This window comes from Rhipicephalus sanguineus, chromosome 5 (assembly GCF_013339695.2).
Source record: "Rhipicephalus sanguineus isolate Rsan-2018 chromosome 5, BIME_Rsan_1.4, whole genome shotgun sequence".
Taxonomy (NCBI): Eukaryota; Metazoa; Arthropoda; class Arachnida; order Ixodida; family Ixodidae; genus Rhipicephalus; species Rhipicephalus sanguineus.
The window spans coordinates 33417769-33443471 of NC_051180.1; the positions used below are offsets into that span (position 1 = coordinate 33417769).

The following is a 25703-nucleotide window of genomic DNA, read 5'->3' on the forward strand; positions in this document are numbered from 1 at the left end:
ATTAGTCCTAACTCTGACAAAGACTTACCCTTGGTGGCTCCATTTGCGCAAATCTCGGTGTTATGTATAAGACACGGTCACCAATAAACAATTATCCTGTTTTTTTCCTTCAAATTTCATGGTCACTTCCTTCAAATCCGTATACACGAATATAAATAACAGCGCTTTTACTCAGTTCGTACACGTTCCATGTGTATACGCGGTGTCGTACATGCGCAGTATAAATTGCAAAATTTTAAGCACGTGTATGAGTGTTTTTTTTTTTTTTTGTGCGTGACATTCAAGTAAAGTCGCGACGTCCATCGCCAATAGCGGTAGACTAATCCACCGTAACGTGAGAAGACCGGCTACACAGCTCGGAATCCACACATTCTTTGGTTGTTAGAGAACCACAGCTTAGCCGGCGAGCTCTTCTCCTGCAAAAATTTTAACAGCGCAATCAAAAACGTGATTGGTGTAGTGAGCGATGAACGACACAAAACATGCGCGAAGTAATAACAGAAATAGTAGTAACGTGGGTTAGTTTCTATTGAAACTCATGTTAACCAGAACAAAACTTGACGGGTTCACTAAAACGTGAGATACAATATAAACGCAAGTAAAAGTCTAGCAAATATCGATTTATTTCTCTTTCCTAGCCTTTTTTCAGCTCTTGTGCTAAAAAACAATATTTTCCATACCAGAAAGGAGGTAGTATTTTCATCCGAATGCTAACGGTGGCGAAACTAATCGTTCAAAATCGCGTGACTTTAGCGGTGTACAATCACCGTTCTTTGTGGCGTTCAGAAAGCCGTCTCAAGCGTATTCGTTATGCTACCTGAACTACTGACTCGCCTTAGAGATACATGAAAAGTTTTAGCATGAAAAAAAATTAGATATTTATACAGACTTTAGTGCATTGCGGTGGTTCTACTCTCCTTGAATTCAAGCAATCGGCTCAACGCTTACGCCTCAGGCCTTCAGTAAATACTGCCATCCAGTAAAATCTTGAGCTCGAAAACGTGTTAAACTCCATTTTTAGTCGAGATGATGAGCTCTGATAGTTCTACACCACACATAGTACACCAGTATCAGTCAAAATGCTATTATAAAACACGTCTGCTTCTTTGCACTTGAACAGAATGAGTATCACCAACTGCACATCAATGAATTAGGGCAGTTAGCTCAAACAGCGGAAGGAATTCAAACAGCCTTATGCTTGCGAATACTACTGCTATGTTGTGCGGGGCGTTCAGCCTCGGTACTTATTTGCCATGCCGGTGTGGCAGGTTAAACGTTTTTCGTATTTACGCATTAATCTCGGTTTTACCTATTTCTAAATCACACCGGATAAGAATCATGTCGTTTTCTAAAATTATTAAAGTATTTCGATAGTGCTAAAGAATTTTGGAACTGAGTGTAATGGCATGGTTTACTTGGCATGATAAAAATAAACACGAAACGGGTTTTACTTACGGGACTGTTCATCGTACAGGTGCATGGTTTTCAACTTGAACCTAAAGTTGCTCGTTGGCCATAGTCTTATTTTTTAACCTGTAAATAATATACATTAAAAACCTATCGCAATAATACAAAATTCTCGCGTTTTTGCTACGCCTGTGTCCTTTATTCTCAAGTTATTTCACCATGCGCTCAAGTTATGGGAGGGTTATATATTTTTTTTCTTTAGGAGTGGGGGGGGGGGTATGGTAGGCTGAGTTGATATCATTATCATCATCATCACTATCAGCCTTGCTGCGCCCTCTGCAGGGCAAACGCATTCGCTATGTTTCGCCGTCTCATGCTTGTTGACCCGGTCACATGCTTGTTTCGGCCACGCTCTCCCCGCAAACTTAATATCATGTGTCAACCTTACTTTCTACCTACCCCTCGAACGCTTGCCTTCTCTTGGAATCCAGTCTCGTACTCTTAATGACCAGCGGTTATCTTGTCTACGCGCTACATGCCTTGCCCATGTCCATGTATTCTTGATTTTGACTAAGATATTATTCACACCCGTTTGTTCCCTGACCCACTCTGCTCTCTTCTTGTCCCTTGAAAAGGCCCTGCAACACTTTTTCAAGTAACCATAGAATGGCTTCATCAACAGACTCTATTGCTTCACGAATCGACCGCCGCAAAAATCTTTAGAATCCGTCGAACGGAGTTACGGCAGGGATTTGTCGCGTCCTCTAAGCGCTTGCTCTCTCCTTCCTTCTCAGCGAGCGCGCTGAAAGCTACGCAAAGGGTGAAGGGGGGGGGGCGCAGGCTCGTAGCCAGGGGGGTGCTAGGGGCCCGCCCCCCCCCCAAAAAAAAAATTTGGTGAAGTATGTGTTTTTACCAAAAATAAATAATCAAAATAGGTGTTTTTCCTCAAAAAGTCAGTTTTCTGCAAGTGCACCCCCCCCCCCCGAAATACAATCCTGGCTACGGGCCTAGGGGGGGGGGGTGTTGCTTACGACAAGGAGGTGAGAAGATACGACCCTTCGTCAGGGCGTGTCATAAGCTTGAGCATTTTCTTTCTTTTCTTCTTTTTTCGCACGCGTGGCTTACTTTCAGTGTGATTGCGAGCGAGCGCGTGCGCGCGTGGCGGCATCCCGCGGTGCCTGCGGTAACTATGCAGCTCACGATGCTAAACTGAACCAATGGCGTGGACTTTGGATTTATGGCGCGGTCGCTTGGGTGTATGAAATCATTTCTCGAGAGAAGAGGGAGCGATTTCTAGCTGACTCTGAGAATTAATTGCAAATTCCAGGCCGCGTGTCGCGCTTGGTTCACGTGTTCTCAGGAGCTTCGACTACAGATCGGCAGCGTTTTCTGACCATGCTGAAAAAGTGTTGCGGGGCCCCTTTAAGGTGACACCTATCATTTTACTTTCCATGGCTCGCTGCGTCGTCCTTAATTTAAAATGAACTCTCTTTGTAAGCCTCCAGGTTGCTGCTCCGAAGGTAGGTAACGGTAAGATGCAGCTGTTATATACCTTTCTCTTGAAGGATTGTGACAAACTACTATTCATAATTTGCGAATGCCCGTCAAATGCGCACCACCCCATTCTTATTCTTGAGTTGATGTCAGAATTGTGTATGCTATCTACTTGGTAGTCAGACATAGTCTCAATATTTTATTAGCCAATTTTCAGAGAGTTAAATAACAAATTTTGAATAAATGAGAAAGCTTATTTTCACGTTATTATCAATGTCATTCAATGCAAACAGTTCACTTAAGAAAGCTAATTAGAAACACATGCGCCACGGAATACGTTCACGACTTCGCCAGGACTGTACTTGCTCTGGCACATTTTTGTCTGAACGCAAAAAGAAAAAAGTTTTAGAACGAAGACTGAAAACTAAGTCGCTCGTAGCAAGTTTTAAACTGTAATTTGGAAAAACATGTCAATTACGATACTGAATAATTTATTGTTTTAGACGTGTAACGCGAAAATTTAATATTTATTGCTATTTTCTTAGCTGTGGCCTAAATGTGTTAACTATTAATTTATCAACAGAATTTAAAAAATTTATCTCAAAGCGTTTAAAATAATGTATCTTTGTTATTTGAACATGCTGCTTAAAAATACGTTAAGACACACCCGGATATGTACGCTAAACCTTTTTAAATGTATATACGCAGTTTTCAGATACGAAGCATCATCCACTATAGCTCAATGATTAGATGCGTTTTTTCATAAGCACGGGGACGCGGGTTTAATTCCCAACTAAGCGGTCCTACTTTGGCGAGCGTGCAACATAACTCCTTTGTTTAATCACATTAATTAGGGTGCGCGTTAAGGGACCACATTTGGCCGAAATTAATGTGAAACACCCAGGAAGGCTTCCTTCATGAATAACTGCGCAGCTTCATGGCGTTAAACGCCCCGACTTGATTTATTGAAACGTAGCTGCGAAGTTACACTATTTCAGCGAGGGTAACGAAACAAAGACAAATATCTTACAGATATTTGTATGTGTTTGCACAGATATTTGTACAGAATGAACGATAAGCCCCCTTACCTTCTGATTACTGCGCCGGAAATACCAAGACAGATTATTATAAACACTCCAAGAACAACGCCAACGATAGTAATATTTCTCTGTGCAACTGGAACAAATGCGGAAAAGTCATAGAATAACAGAGAGCTGAGCTGGTTGGTAAGTATTCATTCTAAGAAGACAAGGCGTGCAAACATGGACACAAGAAAGAAGTCAACGGCGTTTGTGGTGTCCTGACTTCTTTCTTGTGTCCTTGTTTGCACGCCCTGTCTTTTTAGAACGGAAAAGTCATATCGCAATAGAACAGTTCTCAGCTACCACAAGAAAGCGCTTTACAAGTTTATTGATTTGGGAACAAAACAATGCTATCTTAAAGCACACAAATCACACACACACGCACGCACGCACACACACAAACAAAAAAACACAAACACACACACACACACGAACAAACAGACTCGCGCGCAAATGTGCGTGCAACACGACTTCTTATTCTGCAAGTGATACCTTATCCTGAACGTGTTGGAGAGCGTAAAACTTAATGGAATATATCAGTACGGGAAGCTTGAAAGATTTCGACGCAATTTCGTCTCCACGAAACCCCCGTGAATAAATTAACTGATGCAAGAGATTGGCACCCCGCACGTTAGACTCATGGGAATGCCTACAAGCTACGATAATCAATAAGACCACTCCAGCATATAATTATGACAGAAAAGAGTTACTGGAGATCCCAATACGCCGTTGTTGCAAAAGAAGCTTGTTTTGCTACACCAATACGCTATGCCACAGCTAATTCTTAAAAAAATATTGTCTCATGATTTTCAGAGTAGAAATCGCCTTTGAAATAAAGCAGGCGTTCAAAATTCTATATTGTAGCGATCGGCACACTAAATTAAAAGATTATTTTTTTGTCGTTCACGTAAAAAATCATACCTTTGTATTCTTCGAATTGAACTTCACAATTTGGCCCTGTGTAGCCCGGTTGACACCTTAAACAAAAAGAAAAAACAGAATAATATCAACTAAGAAAACGCTTTGCTAATGAACACCGCTCAAATATATCAGAGCGTGCATAATTCTAGATGTGTCTACGTAATAAGTGTCGCTGTAATATTGTAACAATGTCTAAAAAATATCATACAGGTTTTGTCATAATAGCAGATTCATAAATGCATGTAACACGTGCACCAAGTATAATCATAATTAGCAACCATCAATAAATTCAGTTTTCTACGTTCGAACAACGCGCTTGTCAATATGATATCGGTATATGAATGCAGTATATCGTCTATGTTCCGACTGTATGTTGCAAGCAGACATTTCTCTTTTAAAGAGACACTAAAGTGAAACAATAAATTAGTTTAGACTGACAAATTATACTGTGAAAACTCTAGTGACCTTATTTCACCACCATAGCTTTATTAATAGATGAGAAACTCAATGTCAAAAGTTTCATTTTTAAATATCCCACCGAAATAATATTCGATGGCGACGTCATGGATTTCAGAGTGTTTTTTTTTTTCGCTTTGGCCGCATTGGCTCAACGAAATTTTTTCTAACTTGTTATGTTAAGTGTCTGGCTCTCGGAAGACAATGCAATTCATTTTTACCGATTAGGAACTGCGTAGCCTCTAGTAGACGCCGTCAAAATGTATGACGTCACGGTGACCGGTACGGTAACTTCAAGGAGGCGTCGCCACGCACACTTTCTTTTTGCGCGTTTTCTCGCTTACCAAGCGTCGTCTCGCAGCAAACCTGGTCTTCTTGGTATCGTGAAAGAGTAATTTACTAATACGAGAAAGATAGTTCTTGACGGCGAAGCTGTTTAAGCTATAGCCGTAATTTGGGCGGCCTACGAGAAAATTATCATCATCATGAACGGGTATGTGCCGCAAAAATTGGGCAAATCCCACTACTCACCACTGGCCCACTAAAGATGAAGAAGGTAACAATTAGTCTGATAAATGACTATCAACACGGGTATGTGCTACAGAAATTGGGCAAATCCCACTACTCGCCACCGGTTCACCAAGAGAGAGAGAGAGAGAGAAAGCCGTAGAAAGAAAGAGAGGGAGAAAAATATACAGAAATAATCTGAATAAAGGCATAAAAAGATAGGAAGATAGAGAAAGATATAGAAAGAGAGAGAAAGAGATGGCAAAAGAAAAAGATCAATCGAGATAGCAATAAAAAGAAAGAAAGAAAGAAGAAAGAAAGAAAGAAAGAAAGAAAGAAAGAAAGAAAGAAAGAAAGAAAGAAAGAAAGAAAGAAAGAAAGAAAGAAAGAAATGGAAGAAGGAGAAATAAAGACAAAAAGAAGTAGATACAAAATAGACATACAAGAAACTAAGATAAAGAGAAAGAAAGAAAGAAGAAATAATGAGAAACAAAGAAGGCCACCCAGCTGCGCTCCTCCTTCAGGCTTGGCACGACTAGTGCGAAGCTGCCATACTGTAGGGAACGGGAAAGGCAACGGCGGCTGCGAGAAGAGCCCGAAGCGATGGAAGCCCTACGCCAACGACGACGTGGCCGTAGATCTATGAGAGGTGCGAACATTCGGTTCTGCAGTTTGGACATCGGTGTCGTGACTAACCTAACTAAAGCCTAGCAACAACCTAGAAGCAACCAGATTAGACTTCACAATCGTCCAGTTTCGCTGTTTCAAGCCCTGCGCGATTTAGTGCAAGCTTCGCCATTTTTTTCCCTCTTTAGTGTGCCTTTAACTATTTCAATACTGTTAGCAGAAGGGGCACCTGAAAACATGAACCTAAAATGCACAAGGAAACGTACCGGCAGTAGTAGGATATTTTCTCGCTTCTCTCACAGGTGCCGCGATTCTTGCAGGGATTCTTGTCGCATATTGCTGAAGAGGGCAATAAAATACAATATTCATCCATTTGGCACAAATCATTGAGAGAGCGACAGAGAGAGATGAAGCTCTTTATTGAAATAGAGAGATTATACCGGCGTATATATGCAAATAATAGAATTTTAAGTTAGCCACACGCTTGTTTGACTTTGGGCTAGCCATTTGAAGCTATGCTAATCACTGTTTTTGAAACAGTGCCGAAATATGTTGTACATACACGAAGAGGAACTAATGAAACTTACAGCACAATAATTTTTTTTTTTTGAAAAACAATAAAGTGGCGTTACCCTAACAAACGTCTTTGTTCATATTAACGGCTGTTAAACGGGATATGCTGAGCAAGGTAGTGGTGACAAGATGTTTGATTTATATTCGCTCACAATATGCTAAAACGTGTTTGATTTCTTTCAAACATATTTCGGAAAGCACGCGCTAGCGAACATTGCATTTCAAGAGATGTCCAACAGCTCTCGAATTTCGGACAAGTACAGCACGTTAGACAAATTTAAACGTACATCTCGCAACAGGAAATCAAGAAAGAGTGATATGAAATAAATGACTATTTATGCATGTCAGGACTCTACAGAACGCCGCTCCTGAAGGGGAATAGGAAATCCATCGAGTAAAATATTTTTATTGCAATTGTTGCACAATTACCATGGTGTGCACAAAATAGAACTAGATATTCTTTCGGTACGTTAACCGCGGTGTAAAGTACGTAAGTGTGAAGTAACTATCTTTTCACTTTTGGTGCAGAGCTCAATTTATACGCTGTCACTCAGCCACTGCACTGTAGAAATGTAAAAGCACGTTCAATGTATATTAATTTTTTGCTTGTCGTACTTACCAGTTTAACTCCGGAATAAGATCACATCTAACCAAACAGTAAGTGAGAACTGTCTTGACAGGGATGTTTTTTTTTTTTATTTCGCGCAGTGTCAGCGGTATCATAGTGTATCTGTATTTATTGCAGAGTGGCATGCGGCGCTGTTAATAAGCGGTGTAAGAGTGGAAACGGTATATATTCTACGAGTGAAACGTGAATAGCCCAGACCAAGACTTTTGTGCCTCCTATCGAAAAGTGAAGTGAGCGAAGCTAAAGAACAAACTGTGACGTTCTACAGCGCTTCGGAGGTCATGACACACCACAGTTGAACCTAAGTCTTCGCGCCCCTTGCGTTCCGCTAGATGGTACCAGAACCGTGCAGTCAGCAGCTCCCGTTCGAGCGATTACGTTTAGTATATTCGGTACACGATCTACATTTGGTGTGTAATCTGCGAACGAGGGGCAAAGTTACGTACGTGTGCAGACGCCTTCGGAGGATTCGATGTAGTTGAGGTGGCAGACGCACTTCCCTTCCAAACACTGGCGCTCTGTCTCCGTGCAGTATTCCTCGCACTTTCGTTCTGAAAAGAAAACACAGCGCACATCCGTTGTATTGCTGCATACGCCAGACACAAGACGGAAAGATCATAAGTGAGACCCAGGAAAGAATTGCTATACAGCTCATTTTCAATCATGTTCATATAAGCTCACTTTGTATACTACTACTATATGTGTCCCAATTAACTCCGGTTCTGTTTTAAGGCATATAAATCACTTCGAATTGTAATATTGGAGCTCCCTGGTTTGCAGTACCCAGCGAAAAAACATGAAGCATGTTTTTGAAGTTTTTTAACTTGAGAGGTCCCACCAGCATGACGTTACACAAATACAAGTGCGATAGAAATTTTGTGTTCTGTTCTCCGTTCTGTCGTCCCTCCATGACGTTATGTTGACCATATGCTACCAATAAAAATGCCATGTTAACATGATTTGAATAATTTCTTTGTTTTATGTGATTTTGATTAAGAAATGCAATTAATTTAAAGAGCGAAACTTCAAGGAAGCCATGAGCTCTAATACACACATACAAAAAAAGTGAACTGAACTGATCGAAATTAGTGAAATAACGTGAAACTTAACTTTTCCAACAATAATAAAAAAAAAACAAAGTGAAATCCTTCACAAATGTACATCAATCTGTGCAACTGATAGATGTAGAGGGTTAATTATTTGCGTGTATAACAGCGACGTTAACAGCGTGTCACAATGGACTTGGATTATTGGCCAAAATGTACTTTTGGGCTAGTTGGCTCGTAATCGCAGTAGAACAGCACCGGCGGAAACAACAGACCAGACGAGGAGAAGGACACGTAACACAAGGCCCTTTGTGTTATGTGTCCTTCTCCTCGTCTGGTCTGTTGTTTTCGCCGGCGCTGTTTTACTGCGATTGGATTATTGGTCTTGGTATCCGCCTCGGGTACGGGAGGTGGCTTGCAAAACAACTGCCGGTATCCGACCGGTTCATTTAGTAGTAGTACACGTATCACTTCTGTTAGCTACTGTCGAATAATGTTCATTGTAAAGGCGATTAAATGTAAATAGAGGTAGTTACAGGGAATGCTGGCACATTTTTTTTTCGCATTTACCGCTCAATCACGAGTGAATTTTCGTATTATGTTTCGTTTGATTTTTCACTGTTCACTATGGCGCACTTTAAGGAATGTATTGCAGTAGTCGTTTTCTAGTACCGGTAAACGAACATAGTTGAATTACTTATACATGGTCTAATGAAGCCAACAGGCAATTATACCAAGGAAAGCGTAGATGACATTACCTCTAGTTTTTAAGTGCAGTATATTAATTACAACATAAGTGGAGATTAGTTAAAGTGGACGAAAAACAAATTGCCGTTAATGGGGATCGTACCCACAGCCTTCTAATGGCTGTGGGTCAGGTCCACACCAACATCATCTTTTTTTTTTAGTTGAGTGCACTCTGATTCATTTAATAATAATAATAATAATAATAATAATAATAATAATAATAATAATAATAATAATAATAATAATAATAATAATTAATAATAATAATAATAATAATAATAATAATAATAATAATCTGGGGATTGCGTGCCAAAACCACGATATGATCATGTAGCACGCCGTAGTGGACGGCTCCAAAGATTTCGACCATCTGGTGTTCTTTAACGGGCACTAACATCGCACATCACACGGGCCTCTAGAATTTAGCTTCCATCGAAATGCGACCGCCGCGACCGGGATCGAACCCAAGACAGGGTCAGCAGCCAGGCACCGTAAATATTGTACCACCGAGGCGGACATATAATTTGCATTTATGTCATAACTACTACACTACAGTTAAAAACATGGAGGACGCTTGAGCTTCGCCTACAAGAGTAGAACGCGATAGTGTAATCGGGCCCCGTGCGCATCGCCTTCTCAATTGCTAGCCTAGTTTTGGTGCTCGGTGCATGCCTCACCTGTGCCTTAGGGAAACGAACGACTGTGCGCGTAACATCGGGCGTTTCAAAGTATCCTAGAATGCCTACTGCAGTTGTGAAGTGCCCACTACGCCATAATTATTCCTTTTGCGAATCAGCGAAGGGCCTGCTACGCGTCCGTAAGGCAACACGAGAACCTACACAGCTGTTCACTTTGCTGATGCTTTTTGCTGCTCATGATGATGATTAACTATGCCTGAACGCTTTGAAATGGGTGGGCCTTTAGAACACCCACTCGTTGCGCAGTTCACATGTTTTGACACCTGGCGCGATTCTGCGCTTCTGCCAAGCAATAATACATGCGTTAAGGGGACTCCTACCACTACGTGCCATTCATATAGTGTTTTTTTTTTCGAAGCACCTTCAAGCAATAGCGTGGCTGTGCGGGAGGACACCTGCTTGCCACGCAGATGGCCTGGGCTCGATTCTCACTCGAAGCCGAAGAGTTATATTATTTATTTTATTTGCATCTTTCTCGATTTTTCGGTCACGGACATGATGATGTTTTTTCGCTTACAACCAACGACGCCGTCCCCGACGCCGACACCGGAATTTCTGCGAAACGAGCTCTCTAACGCTACCGCGTTAAAAACTGCAGATCATGTCCCCAATAAACATATTGAGTGGATTCAGCGCGATACAACGAGAACAGAGGTAAAGAAGGGACACGAACACCAGCGCTGTTCTCACAACTAACTTTATTAGCGCAGAAATGCATATTTTAAAGCACAATTGATAAACATGTGACCACACGTCGATGACGTGAAACTGAGGATTAATGCAAAAGACTAAAGGTGGACTAACCATGAATAAACTGTATCACCTGACAGAACTATTCAAGGAAGAAATTTCTCTCTCATGCAGGGCTATGGAAGGCACGCTTACCCAACTAGGGCCTTTCCTGTGAGTGTAAGGTGCCTTTCTCGTGTGGCCACGTTCACATAGGCCGCTGTTTGAACATTAGATCACTGGAACATAAACGCTCACTAGTAGGAAATCCTTATTCACATCTGGCTAGACGTTGTAATGAACATGGGTGTACAGCGATGTGTATAGACACGGTGTGTATTTTTGCGCATGCGGATCAGGTTACCAGAGAAGTTGTGCAAGCTTCGTACATTCACAAAAAAGGCCCTAGTTCTGTGAGCGTGCCTTCTATAGCGCTGCATGACAGAGAAATTTCTTTCTTGAATAGTTTTGTCACCTGATACAGTTTGTTTATGGTTAGTCCACCTTTAGTATTTTGCATTTATCCTCAGTTTGACATCATCGACGGGTGGTCACGTGGTTATAGGTTGTGCTTTAAGATATGTGTTTCTGCGCTAATAAATTTAGTTGTGAGAACAGCGCTGGTGTTCGTATCCCTTCTTTAGCTCTGTTCTCGTTGTAACGCGCTGAATCCGCTCACTATGTTTAACGGAATCAAACTCGCCCAAATGTCAGTTCTTCTGCAATGACCCCTATGCTTTCCTTGGCCTTATTAGGCTGCGTCTAGCAGAGGGGCCACCCCCGATCCATTCCTCATCTTTCGTTCTTTCGTAGCTTATGGGTATGTTGTAAGAAAGGTATCGCTTGGTTCTGTACTAGCACTGTGAGAGTGCTGAAAGCTTAGTTTTCCAATCCTCCAATTCACCTGCACAAATGTCGACTTGGAGAGCTCCCTGTGTGTACATAGCCATGCCTCTGTGTGACTTCTTGCAGGTCAAAGCGTAGGAGCTCTCGTTATTACGCTTCGTACATTCGTACTGCTTCCCAAACTTCGGTGCCACGTCCTTCAGGTAGGTGTCGCACAGGTTCATTTCCGTTACCTCTGTGAACGAGACAAAAATAAAGACGTAATTTTCATCAGTCGTCATCCTTTTCATCCTTTTTTAGCAGCTGTAGCGACCGCTACAGCTGCTAAAAAGCTGTAGCTGACTGTCGTGACTGTAACTGACTGTTTAGCTGACTGTTCTAGCGACCGGCTGGTCATAAATCAACAGTTTATCAATGGTACCGGTAAGATACACCTCTTGTGTTGGAATTATCTTCATCGTGCTGTGTATAAGTTGGTGGCGTTGACTTCTTTTACCATTAGAATTCTGATGTTTAGATCAAGGTGACTACGTGAGTCCCATAGATTGAGTCCATAACTGGGCCCGAGTCCATGACAGCAAATGATTGAATTGAAGACCATGAACCCACAGCCCGGGACAATTAATCCTGGACTATAGGGTGACGTCAGCGCTATATATATATATATATATATATATATATATATATATATATATATATATATATATATATATATATATATATATATATAGGAGAGGCTGCAACAGCACAAAGAAAGTGAGAAGGAGGGAGAAAGCAATTGATACGCGTATACACATAGCAGCACTTTCAAATAGCACACTAAGAAAAAATCAGTTTGCTTTGAATTAACATCTAAAAGCACTTTTAACAACGTACCTGATACACTTCCATTGACGACGCGCAAATTAGGTGGAAAATCGCAGGCACCTTCTTCTTTTTGGTAATCGCAAGCCCGAATTTCCTCGAGCAAGTTCTGTTCTGGTAGCGTATTGAATTTCAGCTCCACATTGTATTGGTCACTGAAAATTTCAATTGCATTGTTTTACGCGCAGAAATCGCGAAATTATTACGAGGCACGTCGTAACGGGGTTAGCATGAAATATTTTACCCACACATAGCTTATATAAGCAGATTTATAGACGTGACGGTGACACAAAACCCACAAAATCAGTGCTTGATTGGGCAAAGCAAAAAATACGGAATAGCTGCGCTCTTTAACATCACTTAGCGGTGTTGTAAAACAGCTGTTTCGAGTCGTCACGTCACTCTGTGTGAGTGGCGTGTAGAGGCATTTCGGCCATCACTGCAATAAATGACTCGTCGCGTCGGTAAGGCGTAATTAAGCCTAAACATCGAAGGCATCAAGCAGGTTATTCCACAGAGAATATTCTTCCAAACCAAATAGCAAAAGAAACGAACTACTATATGTTTTAACACAGGTGCCACCGTGCAGTGGCACCACGCGAATTTCGAATTACTTCATTTCCTTTGGGAATCATTGGGAATTGTATTTTATTCGTAAGAAATTGACTACCCCTTCAGCTGACGCTAAGCAGAGCACAGGTGAAGAAAGCCTATGCTCTCACGTTTCATTCACCGCTAATTCCCTTTAACACGTGATTCAGTGTTAATCAGATTTACGAATATTTATTTACTTTATTTCATATGTTATTCGCATTTAAATCCCCTTAATTCACATTTGATTCCGCTTAGGCTACCCTTAATTTACGTTTGACTACGCCTATGCCCTTGATGATCCCCTCTGGTCACTTGGCATAAGGCTTCCTAGAGTAATAGCCTTTAGTTAGCGTTCTATTCACCTTTATTTGATTTAATTCTCACTCGGGGAATGTTGCTATAGGCCACAGTTGATTTGCGGAACCGCCCGTCTTGTCAACTCCTGATGCCGAATTTTTTTTTTTTTTCGCTGATGAGCCATATCACACTTTCGCATTAAGAATTCCGTAAAGAAATATATATGTAACAAAGCATCGTGTGAGCTGCATCTGCACAGCCAGATGTAGAGCTGCATCTGACTGCACAGATGCAGCTCACACGCTGCTATATACAGCTGTGTGTATAATGAATGGTCGACAAGTGTCGCAATACTCGAACTGTACAAACTGTGCTCCGGTTTATATGATCTATACTTGACAGATGGGAAAGAATGCTCTGTGCAGATGGGGTAATAATATCACATAACGAGAGTTTGAAAACAGGAGTAACTGTCTATAACGAACTGACATTGTAGCAGACAATTATCTGCAAAGTAATTTCGGCCAGATAGTTCTAATAAACACGCGCCACATTTCGAAAAAGGAAGTCGTGCGCAAATATTCATACGCTATATCGGAAGTAATCAGACTGTTTGAGCTGCTACACAATGACATGGTTTGAGAGCACAAGGATGATGCACTTACGAGCACTTGAGCAACTTGGCGGTGACAAGCGTGTCGCCATAAAGTTGTTTCATCTGAAATACGAAACGCTCATTACACGTCCATTCACCTTGAATGCCACGATATCGACTGTTCTACAAGACTTCGACTCGTCTGCTATAGCCGATATATTTCAGAACGAAAAAATTCCGAGACGTCCTCAAGTATCTGTTAACGATACTTATGCTCAGGACCTTATGAGGAGCCGTAGAGAAGCTGTGTTTGAATTTGTAAACGAGGGTTAGTAAGAATTAGTAGAATTTGTAGACAAGGATTAGTAAGAATTTGTAGAATTTGTAGACAAGGAAATTTAGTAAGGACATCAAAGCAAAGCATGACTACTTCAACAAACGGTTCTTGGCTTGCACAAAGAAAATATTGCGAATAAAAGATTATGTTCGCTTTCTGATATAAAAGAGATTAGCTGTTTGGCACTTTATCGGGCATTGACTCCATATTGTTAATCAGTTCAGCCTACCATTTACTACGTTTCCGGTTAGGTTCAATGTAAGCGCGACTGCCGCGTAAACATTCGTTCCAGTCATGAACTAGGGTTCTCTCTATCTCTCTTTCTAATATATAATCTAGCTTTACAAGCTGAAGAGGTCGTGTTGTTTTTCTGAATTATTTTTTTTTGTTCAAGGAGGGCTGACTTCATGGCATAGAAAGAAACAGAATAGTTAACGGTGTAAATACGAGGGCAACTGTTCATACAGCTTCGGAATCACAGCATAAGACGGCAATGGTTATCCTTCTCGTAAACGCCGCACACAGGTGCCGGAGGGCTGTGTCAAATACCGAGTCGTGCTGACCGTAATGTTTCTGTGTAAAATGAAGTTACGCCGGCCCCCCTTTTAGCTATCTATGCAAACGACGAATTCACGAAACGACATGTGGATAAACATCTGTGACTGCAACGCCAGCGACACATCTCGTTTCCCTGCAGGCCAAGGTTACATAGCGTACTACGATAAACCAAACGAATTCGGCTGCAATCGTCCAACGCGTGCAGCAAAAGCTTCATATCAGCCGCCCCTGCGTATGCTCCGTTTCACACATCAGGTGCACTGCTATAGAAGGTAGCGAGACTTCTTGCAGCATAGATACGTTCGCACCAAGAAATATTTCAATTGCATTACCACTCGCAATGTTTTTTTTTTGTTTCGTTTTTAGACAGTAATAAATGAAGATGCTTTGTGCGTCAGAAACGAACAAACGCCGTTGTTTATACGGTTGTCAAAAGGTTGTTCTGGATAGCTTAGCGTCTCTTTGTTTTCGTGTCGTAGTCCCCGCGATCAGTTCCGGTAGCGCCCAGCCGGAGCCAATCGCGGAGGCCACGTTTACGACGACGAAATCCAAGCGCGAGACATGCGGACTTACACATTTTGTTGACCGAACTTCTCGCGTATCTTTCACGGTGCTACCTTATGTATGAAGCGGAGTACAGTCTCTCGAGCCGGCTAGAACAGAATAGTCGAAAACTAGGGACCGCATTAAACACAATTGTCGGCTGTGGCAGCACTGTCGCAAGTGTTACATGCATGAGGTACAGTGTACTAGACATGAGGGCAAGTGTGAGGCCATTCACGGCTGCTCAGTCCGAATTGTTAGTTGTCGGAGCCTTTCCACCGTGACCAGTGAGTCAAGTTGCTTACCCAAGGATTTGACTCCCTGACAGCGTGTAATCGAAACATCGTGTGCTGCGTAACACCGTGATGACAGCCGGTTGAATATTGATCACGGCGCAGCTTCGCCGCTGGGCGTGGTATAGATGTCATGGAACGCGCCTTATCCCGTGCGTCGGGCAGTACCAGGTATGTTTCCCTTACCGTACTTGTACTGTTGCTGTTGGCTACCGTTTTTTTTTATTGCAACTGCTGATATTAGTGTTGTCCGGTCTGTGTAAAAATCTCGAAGCGCGAAACCAAGAGGCAGCGATATTGTCTTTCTACTGCTCGTTTAAATTTTTTCCTTTGTTTCCACAGCGGTACGCTCGCAATATTGAAGTTGATTCGGGGACTATCCTAACAGTCATTGCTTGAACAGGATGCACAAGGCCAAGAAGCTCAACGTAATCTATCAATTACCGACGGGAGAATATCCTTGCTTTGCGTGGAAAAATCGAGGAAAAAAAGTTGGCCTGAAGTTTCAATTTTATCTCTGCAGTAGGTTTCCAGCCCACGTGGCTGACATATAAACGTTCACAATCACGTGAACACATTGTGACACACCCCAACAGTGTTCGGTTGATAAGCCGTTTCGGTGATTGCGTAGCCGTGTCGTAGTCGTTCCTTAAGAGGTATCGTGTACTGCTTTTTTTTTCTTTCCTGCACATTATCACAGTTTCGGCGCGATCGTTACACACACCGGTTGTGTCTGTACTCTATAACATGCGCAACATATGGCCGAACTTTCAAATTGTCAGGACAAGATATAAATGATGAATTGGTTTTGTAAAAACGTATTTTAAAGGGCCCCTCACCAGCCGCTGAAAATACAAAAAACGAGCGCAATAACCTCGCCTGGCTTTTCTCGTCTTTCTGGCGCACTTCGTGACGCAGAACAGTAATTCCCGTGACGTCTATATGGTACGTACAGGGCCGTCCACTCTTGGTACGAACACGGCGCCGCGTGGCTGCGCTCTGCGGGGCGCCAGCGCTAACGGTGCGGCCGCGCATCGAAGCTGATCGGCGCAGGCGCACAAGAGCTTGGTGGCGGGGCTTCGTTTCGATTGAAAAGCGCGGGAGCGCGCCGTGCGTGTTTTGCGGTGAAGCAAACTTAAAGCGCCTGAGAAACCACGAAGCGTTGCAGGAAAGCGCGCTTCGCTCAGCGCACCGTGTTGTGTAGTTACGTTATAAGAGCAGGTGTAGTTACGTATTTGAGAATTTAGCGGTTCCTCTTTTTTCAAAACCATAATACCATTTTAATGTATACATCGACGCACGGACGGACAGATGGACGGATGGACGCACGGACGGACGGATGGATGGACGGACGGACAGATTGACGGACATAGTGCGGTCTATTTTAAACCACATGCGCGCTATGAACGCTCTATGTACGGTATATGAGCACCCAGGCCACCAGCCAGGAATTTTTCTCGGGAGGGGGGGGGGGGGCACTTGCTGAAAACGTTGAGTATTTGAGAAAAACACATATTCTCATTATTTATTTATGGTAAAAACACCTACTTCACCAAAATTCCGGGGGGGGGGGGGGGGTCTAGGCACCCGCTCCCTGACTACGGGCCTGGTAACACCTGTGTTTCGGTCCGACGGGGACCTACGCCGACGACGGCGACAACGGACATCGTGAAAGCCTAAGGAGCTTCGCTCCTAAAAAGAGGGACCGGTCAATTGTCAAGTACCGTAACCAGGGGCGTAGCCAGAAATTTTTTACGGGGGGGGGGGGGTTCAAACATACTTTATGTATGTGCGTGCGTTTGTATGTGCGCGTGTATATATACGCAAGCAAACCTGAAAAATTTCGGGGGGGGGGGGGGGTGAGGGTTCGAACCCTCCCGCCCCACCAGCCCTTCGCTACGCCCTTGACCGTACCTACACAACACGTTGCGCTGAGCGAAGCGCGCTTTCCTGCAACGCTTCGTGGTTACTCAGGCGCTTTGAGTTTGCTTCACGGCAAAACACACACAGCGCGCTCCCGCGCTTTTCAATCGAAACAAAGCCCCGCCTCCAAGCTCTTGTGCGCCTGTGCCGATCAGCTTCGATGCGCGGCCGCACCGTAAGCGCTGGCGCCCCGCAGAGCGCAGCCACGCGGCGCCGTGTTCGTACCAAGAGTGGACGACCCGTACATACATACCCTCGATTGGTCCATATACGTGAAATATCATATGTGAATTGTCTCCCGCACTGCTTTGCCATGCAGCTGCCCATCCGTTCTTCCTTGCCTCGCACGACTGTCGTGCGCGATCAACTGATTTCACTTCATTTTCTGTGTTTGCGACTGGGCAAACGGAGATAACAGCGTGAGCCGACAAGCGCGAAATCTTGATAGGCTCAACGCTTAGTGCTGACATGGTACACGTGCTTTGAAAAAATAAATGGCGAGGGGGAGATATCACCCGTAGGAAGGGTAGCGAAGGCGAGGAGAAAACCACTCCCTCGTCTTTGAACGCGGGGTGGTGAGGGGCCCTTTAAAGGTCCAACGTGTTCGTCTTTATACCGTCCTTCTGATTTGTCTCATCTGCTGCTTATTTCCTTCTATGAAACACTTGAAAATAACAAAAATTGTTGAAATATGTTTATATTAAATGTCGGTTGAGTAATTTCTCATCACGCGACTCCTGACATGATGTTCTTACAGGCCTGTTTTTTTTTTTTTTCGCGTAATCAGTTTGTAAGTAAAATGTTCGTCTGCGAGACCTATACTAAGCCTGCAGATACCTGCTAGATATATAATTTAAAACAATTCTATCTACCAGTTATATAGAGAAGTCAGAGAGAAGTTTTATGCACATAATTGAAAGGGGACGCTTACGTATACACGCTTACTGTCTAATAATTATAATCGTACAGGAAATTCTGTAAAACGCGAAAGTGTTTGTTGTATCATTAGCAAAAAGGTACACAGCTGTCATTTTTATGAAAGGGAACACACGAGCTCGTGGCAAACTGCCTCGGACCGCACATGTGACACGGCCCAGTGGCGAAATATGAAAATAAAAGTAGAGAACGGTGCCATTCCGTCTATCGCCTGCACACCTTGCAATGTTCATTCTTCTTTATCGCTTCATGTTGTTGTGCCAGATGAAGCTGCGATAGCAATAAATGATAATATCTGGGGTATTACGTCCCAAAACCGCGATATGATTATGAGAGACGCCGTAGCGGAGGGCTCCGGAAATTTCGACCATCTGGTGTTCTTTAATGTGCACTGACATCGCACAGTACACGGGCTTCTAGCATTTCGCCTCCATCTAAATGCGACCGCCGCGGCCAGGATCGAACCCGCGACCTTCGCGGTCAGCAGCCGAGCACCACAACTACTGCTCCACCGCGGTGGACGCCGCGATAGCAACAATCCTTATCGAAAGCAGTCATTGTTGGCTGAAATGTCCTATCGGAAGATATATATCAGGAAGAAATCGTAAAATAAAGACACGTTCGAGGCGGGAGTGTAGGCAGTTGAAGGGACGACACCACTCTCCTCTTTTATTTTCATAATTAGCCATGCGTCCCGCCACATAGGCGGTACTAGGCTATCTGCCACGCGCTTACGTGTTCCCTTTCATAAAAATGACGGCTGTGCATCGTTATTGATTACGCTCCAGTTCAGAAAACGCTAAACATTATTTCCACATTTGGGCAAATATTTGTGTTTTGGTGGCTCAGCACAATAACAGAGCCACAGTCACCGCATTTCAATATTGTCGCGAGTCTTGAATATACAAAGAAAAAAAAAGCCTTTCCAGAAACTTCTCGGCCCACAGTAAACAAAGCTAAGAAATGTAGACGTGTATGCCAGTTGGCTCACCACTTTAACGAATGAAATGGTGCAATGCACAAGCCAGAAACCAAAACCGAACAACACGACGGCTAGTTGTTAGTGTGATTGTTTCGTCTTGCTTTCGGTTCGGAATATTGTGCTATTTTACACTTCCCAAAACAAATAAATAATATCAAAGGTTGAGTTATCCTAAGCCCTCCCTTAACGACATCATTTACGGTCCAGGTTTTCCGTGGAATTATAATAATAACCAATGAAATAACACAAAGGAATAAAGCATATGGGAAAAATATAAAGATGCTGTGCTAACAACTAAAGATTATGAAAGAGAGCACAGTCTGTAGAGAAGAAAGAAGCGACCTTTCTGTTTTCTTTAGAAATTCTTATAATGCACTTAATACACAGTCAACTAGCTTAACTTTAAGCTCTATATTGAAGTTTTAAATATGTAAAGTTTTATAAAGTAGTACTCCTTGGAGTACAGTATTGAAAAGCAAAGAGTAAGAGACTGCTTGCAGCATATACTTACAGCGGGTTCTACGATATTATTTTCCTCCGTGCAATCTTCTACGCCGTCCTGGGTCTCTTTGGTCCCCACTGTCTTGAAAGACACGGTGTACCAATACGCTTGCTCTGCGTGTAAGCGTTGTGGAAGAATGGATACATTTAATAGACGGCCAGAAATTTGACAACCTTGTTTTTGTGCGGTGTTCTTATCCTAGCAGACATTTCTTCGCACTTTAACTCCTGATTAAACCATTAAGACAAAGATGTGAAGAGCAGAACACGAATTGAAGGAAGTAAAATATTATTGTACAACAATAAAAAATGAGCGCCTAATACCCAATAAACTTTACCTTAATTCATTACTTGCGGAACTTGGGAGGTTTTCGTAAGGATTGAGTGAGGCAGAAAACACTTGGTGCTATCCAAAAATTTAATAATTTTAGTGAAGGTGTTCCTAAGAATAATACCTGTAGGATTTGTTCCCGCTTCTTTGGCATCTGAAGAAGCTATATATTGTTAGCACTTTTAAGCATTATATGCCACTTTCGCTGCCGTAACCACCAAAAGAAACAACTGAGGTTTCATACCCAAAAAACAAGCTTTCTCCTGGTCGTCCCAATTGAACGCCTCCGGGCACGAGCACTGTGAAGAACCACCCTTGACTTCGCATTTGCCCAAGACCGAGAAACACCTGTCAGCGGCGTCCGGTTTGCATTGCGCTGAAACAAAACAGCCAAGCATTGCAAACATAATCATGTGCAAAACCAAATAATTTAATTCTGTAAGAGCAGTCACATAAGTGAGCATGCGGCACGCCTGAATCAACAACGTTGTAATCCACGCAGAAAGTAGGAAGCTTGTGGCGTCCCGTTTGGTTTGTAGTGATCAGGTGTTCCTGCGGGAATGGTGTGCGTGGCGCTCTCGAAGATGGTGTTATTGCGCACGTGAACTCATTGCGGGGCGACTAAGCACAAGAGAGAATATCCAATGTCGGATTGCGTTTACATCTCAAAATATTGTGGAGTTTTCAGCAAGTGGTACAACTGCATTGAAGGAGTAGGCTTTAGAAGAAAGAGAAATGGAAAAGGACAAGAAAACCGTATATTATTATAACTTAGTAACGTGAAGCTTTGGGCTAGTTGGTTTTATATTATTAATTCTATATATATTAGATCATATAAGATTAGTATATTTTTAGATATGTATAGAACATAAAATATTGGCAAGCAATCGTACATGTGCAGACATGGAAACTATACAGATGTCAGTAAAAAAAATCACAGCATATCCACGGAGTGAATGATGATGAGTGGGCGAAGCTGCAGAGGTTCATCGGTAAACCGTGAATCTTCCGTGAATTCTGCCCAGTACATCATCACCGACGTGAAATCGGGCGCGTTTATACTAAAGGTTCGATGAGTTATGCCGACTTGCAGCTCACTTTAATTTTACATGTACGCTGTGAATTTTCATTGTTTAGAAAACCATTGCTTTAGAAAACATGTGGCGTCTTTCGTTAAGCAGCTGGCGTCTTTTCGCTTTGCTTTAGAAACATCTGGCGTTCTTTCGTTTTGCTTTTACAAAACATCTGGCGTCTTTCGTTGGTTTATTTCATCAATCAAAGGCGTTTTGAACAAAATTTTTATTGTTTATTCACGCACAGGAGAAATCTCACCAGGCACTACCTTGGAGGTAAACAATGGCTGCTAATGGGAATGAGAGACAGAAGAAGTCGGCTTTTAGCTAACACTTACACTTCTGCTTCTACTAACGTTTCCTACTGGAACATGCCAATGGCTGCTAATGGAGAATGAGAGACAGAAGAATTCGGCTTTTAGTTAGCGCGCACGCTGCGAATTTTTTATTGTTCAACAACGCACAGGAAAAATCTCCCACCGGCACCACCTTGGAGGTCAAAGCGTAAGACTTGTTACGCACTACTACTACGACTACGACTACGAGGGACGAACGGGCGCCGCCTTAAGGAGCTTCGCCCCTAAAAAATTTGGTTTTATGTAATGAAAAGTAGTAGCCACATGAGATAATGTTAAGGCTAATCGTTAATGAAAGCAATAAAGTGTTAACTTTGGCTGGTTGGTGCATAGTAGAAAAATTGAGCAACAGTGGAAAGAGTGGGACAAAGAGATTGGCATAGACTATTAGCCTGGGTTTTATTGTCAGCGCTTCCTCTGTCTCTGTGTGTTTTTTCCCTTTCCTTCGCTGTTACCCCATCCTTTCACCATACACCAACCAGCACAAGTTGACTGTTCGGCAGCTCGAAGAAAGACAAGGTTATTCCAATGAATATACCTGGGCACACGAACGCCGACGTGTGAATGCCACTACCACGAAAGCAATAAACAGGATTCAGGTCGCCTCCAGTTTTTATACCTTTTACGGTTTCTTTGACTTAAAACCGATCTGTCTATTGTACTGTCAACAATGTTTATAACAGACGCCGCTTCATATAGTTCCTGCTTTTTTTTTTCTTCAGGAATGCTCACGTCTATCTTGCTAATGTCGACTGCTGACTATCTAACGCTTCCATCAACCACCAACCTTGTTCACCTGCGCTTCTGGAAGTTCATAGTCCCCAGTGATTCTGTTGAAGTGAGTGTGTCTTTCTTTGCATATCCGCCGTAGTGTCACGTTGTCTTAAAAATCCCCCCCCCCCCCCCCAGCAGAAATGTGCGTCACCGCGTTGCGATTATTCGCTTCTTTATCTTAATGTCTGTTGGCCGCTAGGCCTTGCCTGCCGAACTCAAGAAACTGCTCTATGCTCTCGTAAAAGCTTTCTTTCCTATTCTTTTCTCGCCCACTTTGAGTCATCGTGTACCTTTTTTTTTTCTGCGTTTATTCTTTGCGTCCAGTTTATTGTCACTTCCCCTTTCACTTTCATTTTTTATGGGAAGATTATCTGCTTGCACTTTCCACAACCCTGCATCTGGTTACCAGTGCTCCTGACCTGTTACCTCACTCCATGACCAAGCAGGCACTGAATTCGTCACAGCATATAGAGGTCTAGAGCTATTAAAAGGTAGAATGCTACAGGACCACTAAGTGCATCTGTTAAAGATAACATACATGCATTGACGGTGTTCAGAATTGCTTTCACAACGCGTTGAGTAAATCGGCGTTTCTAAGAGCTCAAGGACCCCGCCATGGTGGTCTAGTGGTTATGGCGCTCGAGTGCTGACCCGAAGGTCGCGGGATCGAATCCCAGCCGTGGCGGCTGCATTTTCGGCGGAGGCGAAAATGTATGAGGCCCGTGTTGTTAGAATTAGGTGCACCTTAAACAACCCCAGGTGGTCGAAATTTCCGGAGCCCTCCACTACGGCGTCTCTCATAATCATATCGTGGTTTTGGGATGTTAAACCCCAGATATTATTATAAGAAGACTCAAGGAGGCGGCTAAACAACTTATCTTAAGTATGAGCTGTGTCCGTGGGATTATTAAACTCTTTCCGTGGTAGCGCACAGAACCACGCCGTGTTTCGCTCCCTCGAGGACAATCTTGCTAGTCTAGCTTGAATAAGTACAGAAAAAGAAAGAATAGTCTCGCACATTTCCGTATATTCTGGGCATTGTAATAATTTATTCAGTTGAGCCAATTAAAATGTCGAAGACGAAGACGACCGTCCAATTCAGATATGCTAATATCAACTACCGACTTATTTAACAACCGTCGCGCATTTGTAACGCTGCTATGCTTGTTTATTGTCCCTGCTGATGCGTGAGGAAATGTTGAAATCAATTAGATAGGTTCACAAGTTCCAGTTCTATGCTGAACCATCAGACACCGTTTCAGTCACTGTATCAATTCTTCATATTAGTACGTTAAGGGGACACATTAAAGAAACACTGTTTTGGGCAAATTACCGTTATTAAAAAATTCAGGAGCACTTGCACTGTTGGAAAAAAATCAGGGCAAGCGAAGATTGGCGTGTGCGTTTCTGACGTTCTTCTTTCTTTCTTTCTTTCTTTCTTTCTTTCTTTCTTTCTTTCTTTCTTTCTTTCTTTCTTTCTTTCTTTCTTTCTTTCTTTCTTTCTTTCTTTCTTTTGCATTTCGCAACGCTCCCTCCTAGCTATTTACTTTCTGCATGCTGTGAATTGGATCGTCATCTACGTACTTAGCAGCGCAACAATTTAGTTGCTACAGGCAACAGCCACGGTCACGTGTTCATATCCAGGCAACAGTGAAATCTGGCAACATGAAGTGACAAGTCACCTCGATAACCTCGATAAAAGATCAGATTGCCATATTAGAAACGGCTGATCGTCCAGAAGCCCACGAGCGAGAGAACGTGAATTATTCGAAAACGGCGTAAACGAATGTGACCCGCGCACCTTCGAGAACCCAAGTCCTTGCGCTTGTGGGCGGCATTTTTCCTTCTTCCTTTTTTTTTTTTGTTTGCGGCCACACCTACAACGCCAACGACACTTGTGCGACAACGCAAGATTCGCTTGAAAACGCGTACGTGCACGCTGCGTTAAATGCGAGCGAGCCAGCGCGATAGAAAGATGTGCCTTAGGATTTTCGCTTTGTTTAAAAAGAAGCGAGATAAGGTCGCGACTGGTGAATATTGAGAGCGAACGTGAGAGAGCTTTGTCTAAACGTATCCGTAATCACGCTGGCCTTTATTTGCTAGAATGGGCGTTTCAGCATGTGTGCTCAGCAACCGCTTCCGTTGTGCATGCGCTAGCTGCAACTGCACCAAGAATGTTTACTTAGCTTTAGGAGCCCTGTAATGTTAGTATTAACAATAATAATGCTACAGTCTTACGTTCCAAAAGCTCGATATGATTATATGGCACGACATACAGTGAGGCACTTCAATACAGTCCTGGCCACATTGAGTTCATTAACCCTGTAATGCCCACAAACGACTGAGCCAGAATATCTTAACTAAATGCTCAGCATTTTTTCTGTTGCTGGAGAGTGCGTTTGTAGAAAAAGAAATTATATTTTCTTTGAAGTATAACATAATTACTGCAGAGATTAGTTAGTGAATACTTCGATTAAATGCGTAACTATCACTGCAATCTTATTTTGGCGTATTAAAAATGCATCGACCGACTCGTCTTTGATGAAGCTTTGCTGGCTTTAATCTCCTTTTGAGGCATTATATTCAGTGCAGTAAATATCATTCAGTGGGCAATACAGGGTTGACGAGCACCTAAATCTTAGTACACGGGTGGTTTTTGCATTTCGCCCATTTGGAAATGCGACCCCCGTGAATAATAGTAGCGAATAAATGAGAGATTATCTTACCGTCATGTCCAGCGCTGCCATCACCGTCACTGCAGATCACCTCCCCGATCAGCAGGAATAATGTCACAAAGACTGTCGTGAGCACTCGCATTGCTGCTCTACCGAAACGCGCTGGTTGGAGTGTCTGAAGAACGGCGTTGGCGGGCCGCATTCCTTCCCCTTGGTCGCGGGGGCCGCGCGATAACGGCGCATATCGGTGTTGCACGACGGTGGCGTTATCGGGCGAACTTCCTATTGTTACTTCTTTGCCTCGTACTAC

General features: G+C 42.9%; 1 protein-coding gene across 2 annotated transcripts; it reads right to left on the minus strand.

Annotated features, from left to right (window-relative positions):
• Positions 1-118: 118 nt before the first annotated feature.
• On the minus strand, positions 119-25607 carry LOC119393454 (glycoprotein antigen BM86). Of its 2 annotated transcripts, none has more exons than XM_037660481.2 (12): positions 25445-25607; positions 20760-20891; positions 20195-20298; positions 14182-14234; positions 12638-12780; positions 11820-11996; positions 8142-8246; positions 6761-6833; positions 4905-4960; positions 3990-4077; positions 1456-1533; positions 119-416 (listed from the first exon to the last, which is right to left on the minus strand). In XM_037660481.2, the coding sequence occupies exons 1-11, from the start codon at positions 25593-25595 to the stop codon at positions 1497-1499; spliced, it is 1119 nt and encodes a 372-aa protein (XP_037516409.1). In that variant the 5' UTR covers positions 25596-25607; the 3' UTR covers positions 119-416; positions 1456-1496. The 2 variants fall into 2 exon arrangements, with proteins under 2 accessions (XP_037516409.1, XP_049272211.1); XM_049416254.1 differs by having other exon boundaries at positions 120-413; positions 1452-1533.
• Positions 25608-25703: the final 96 nt, after the last annotated feature.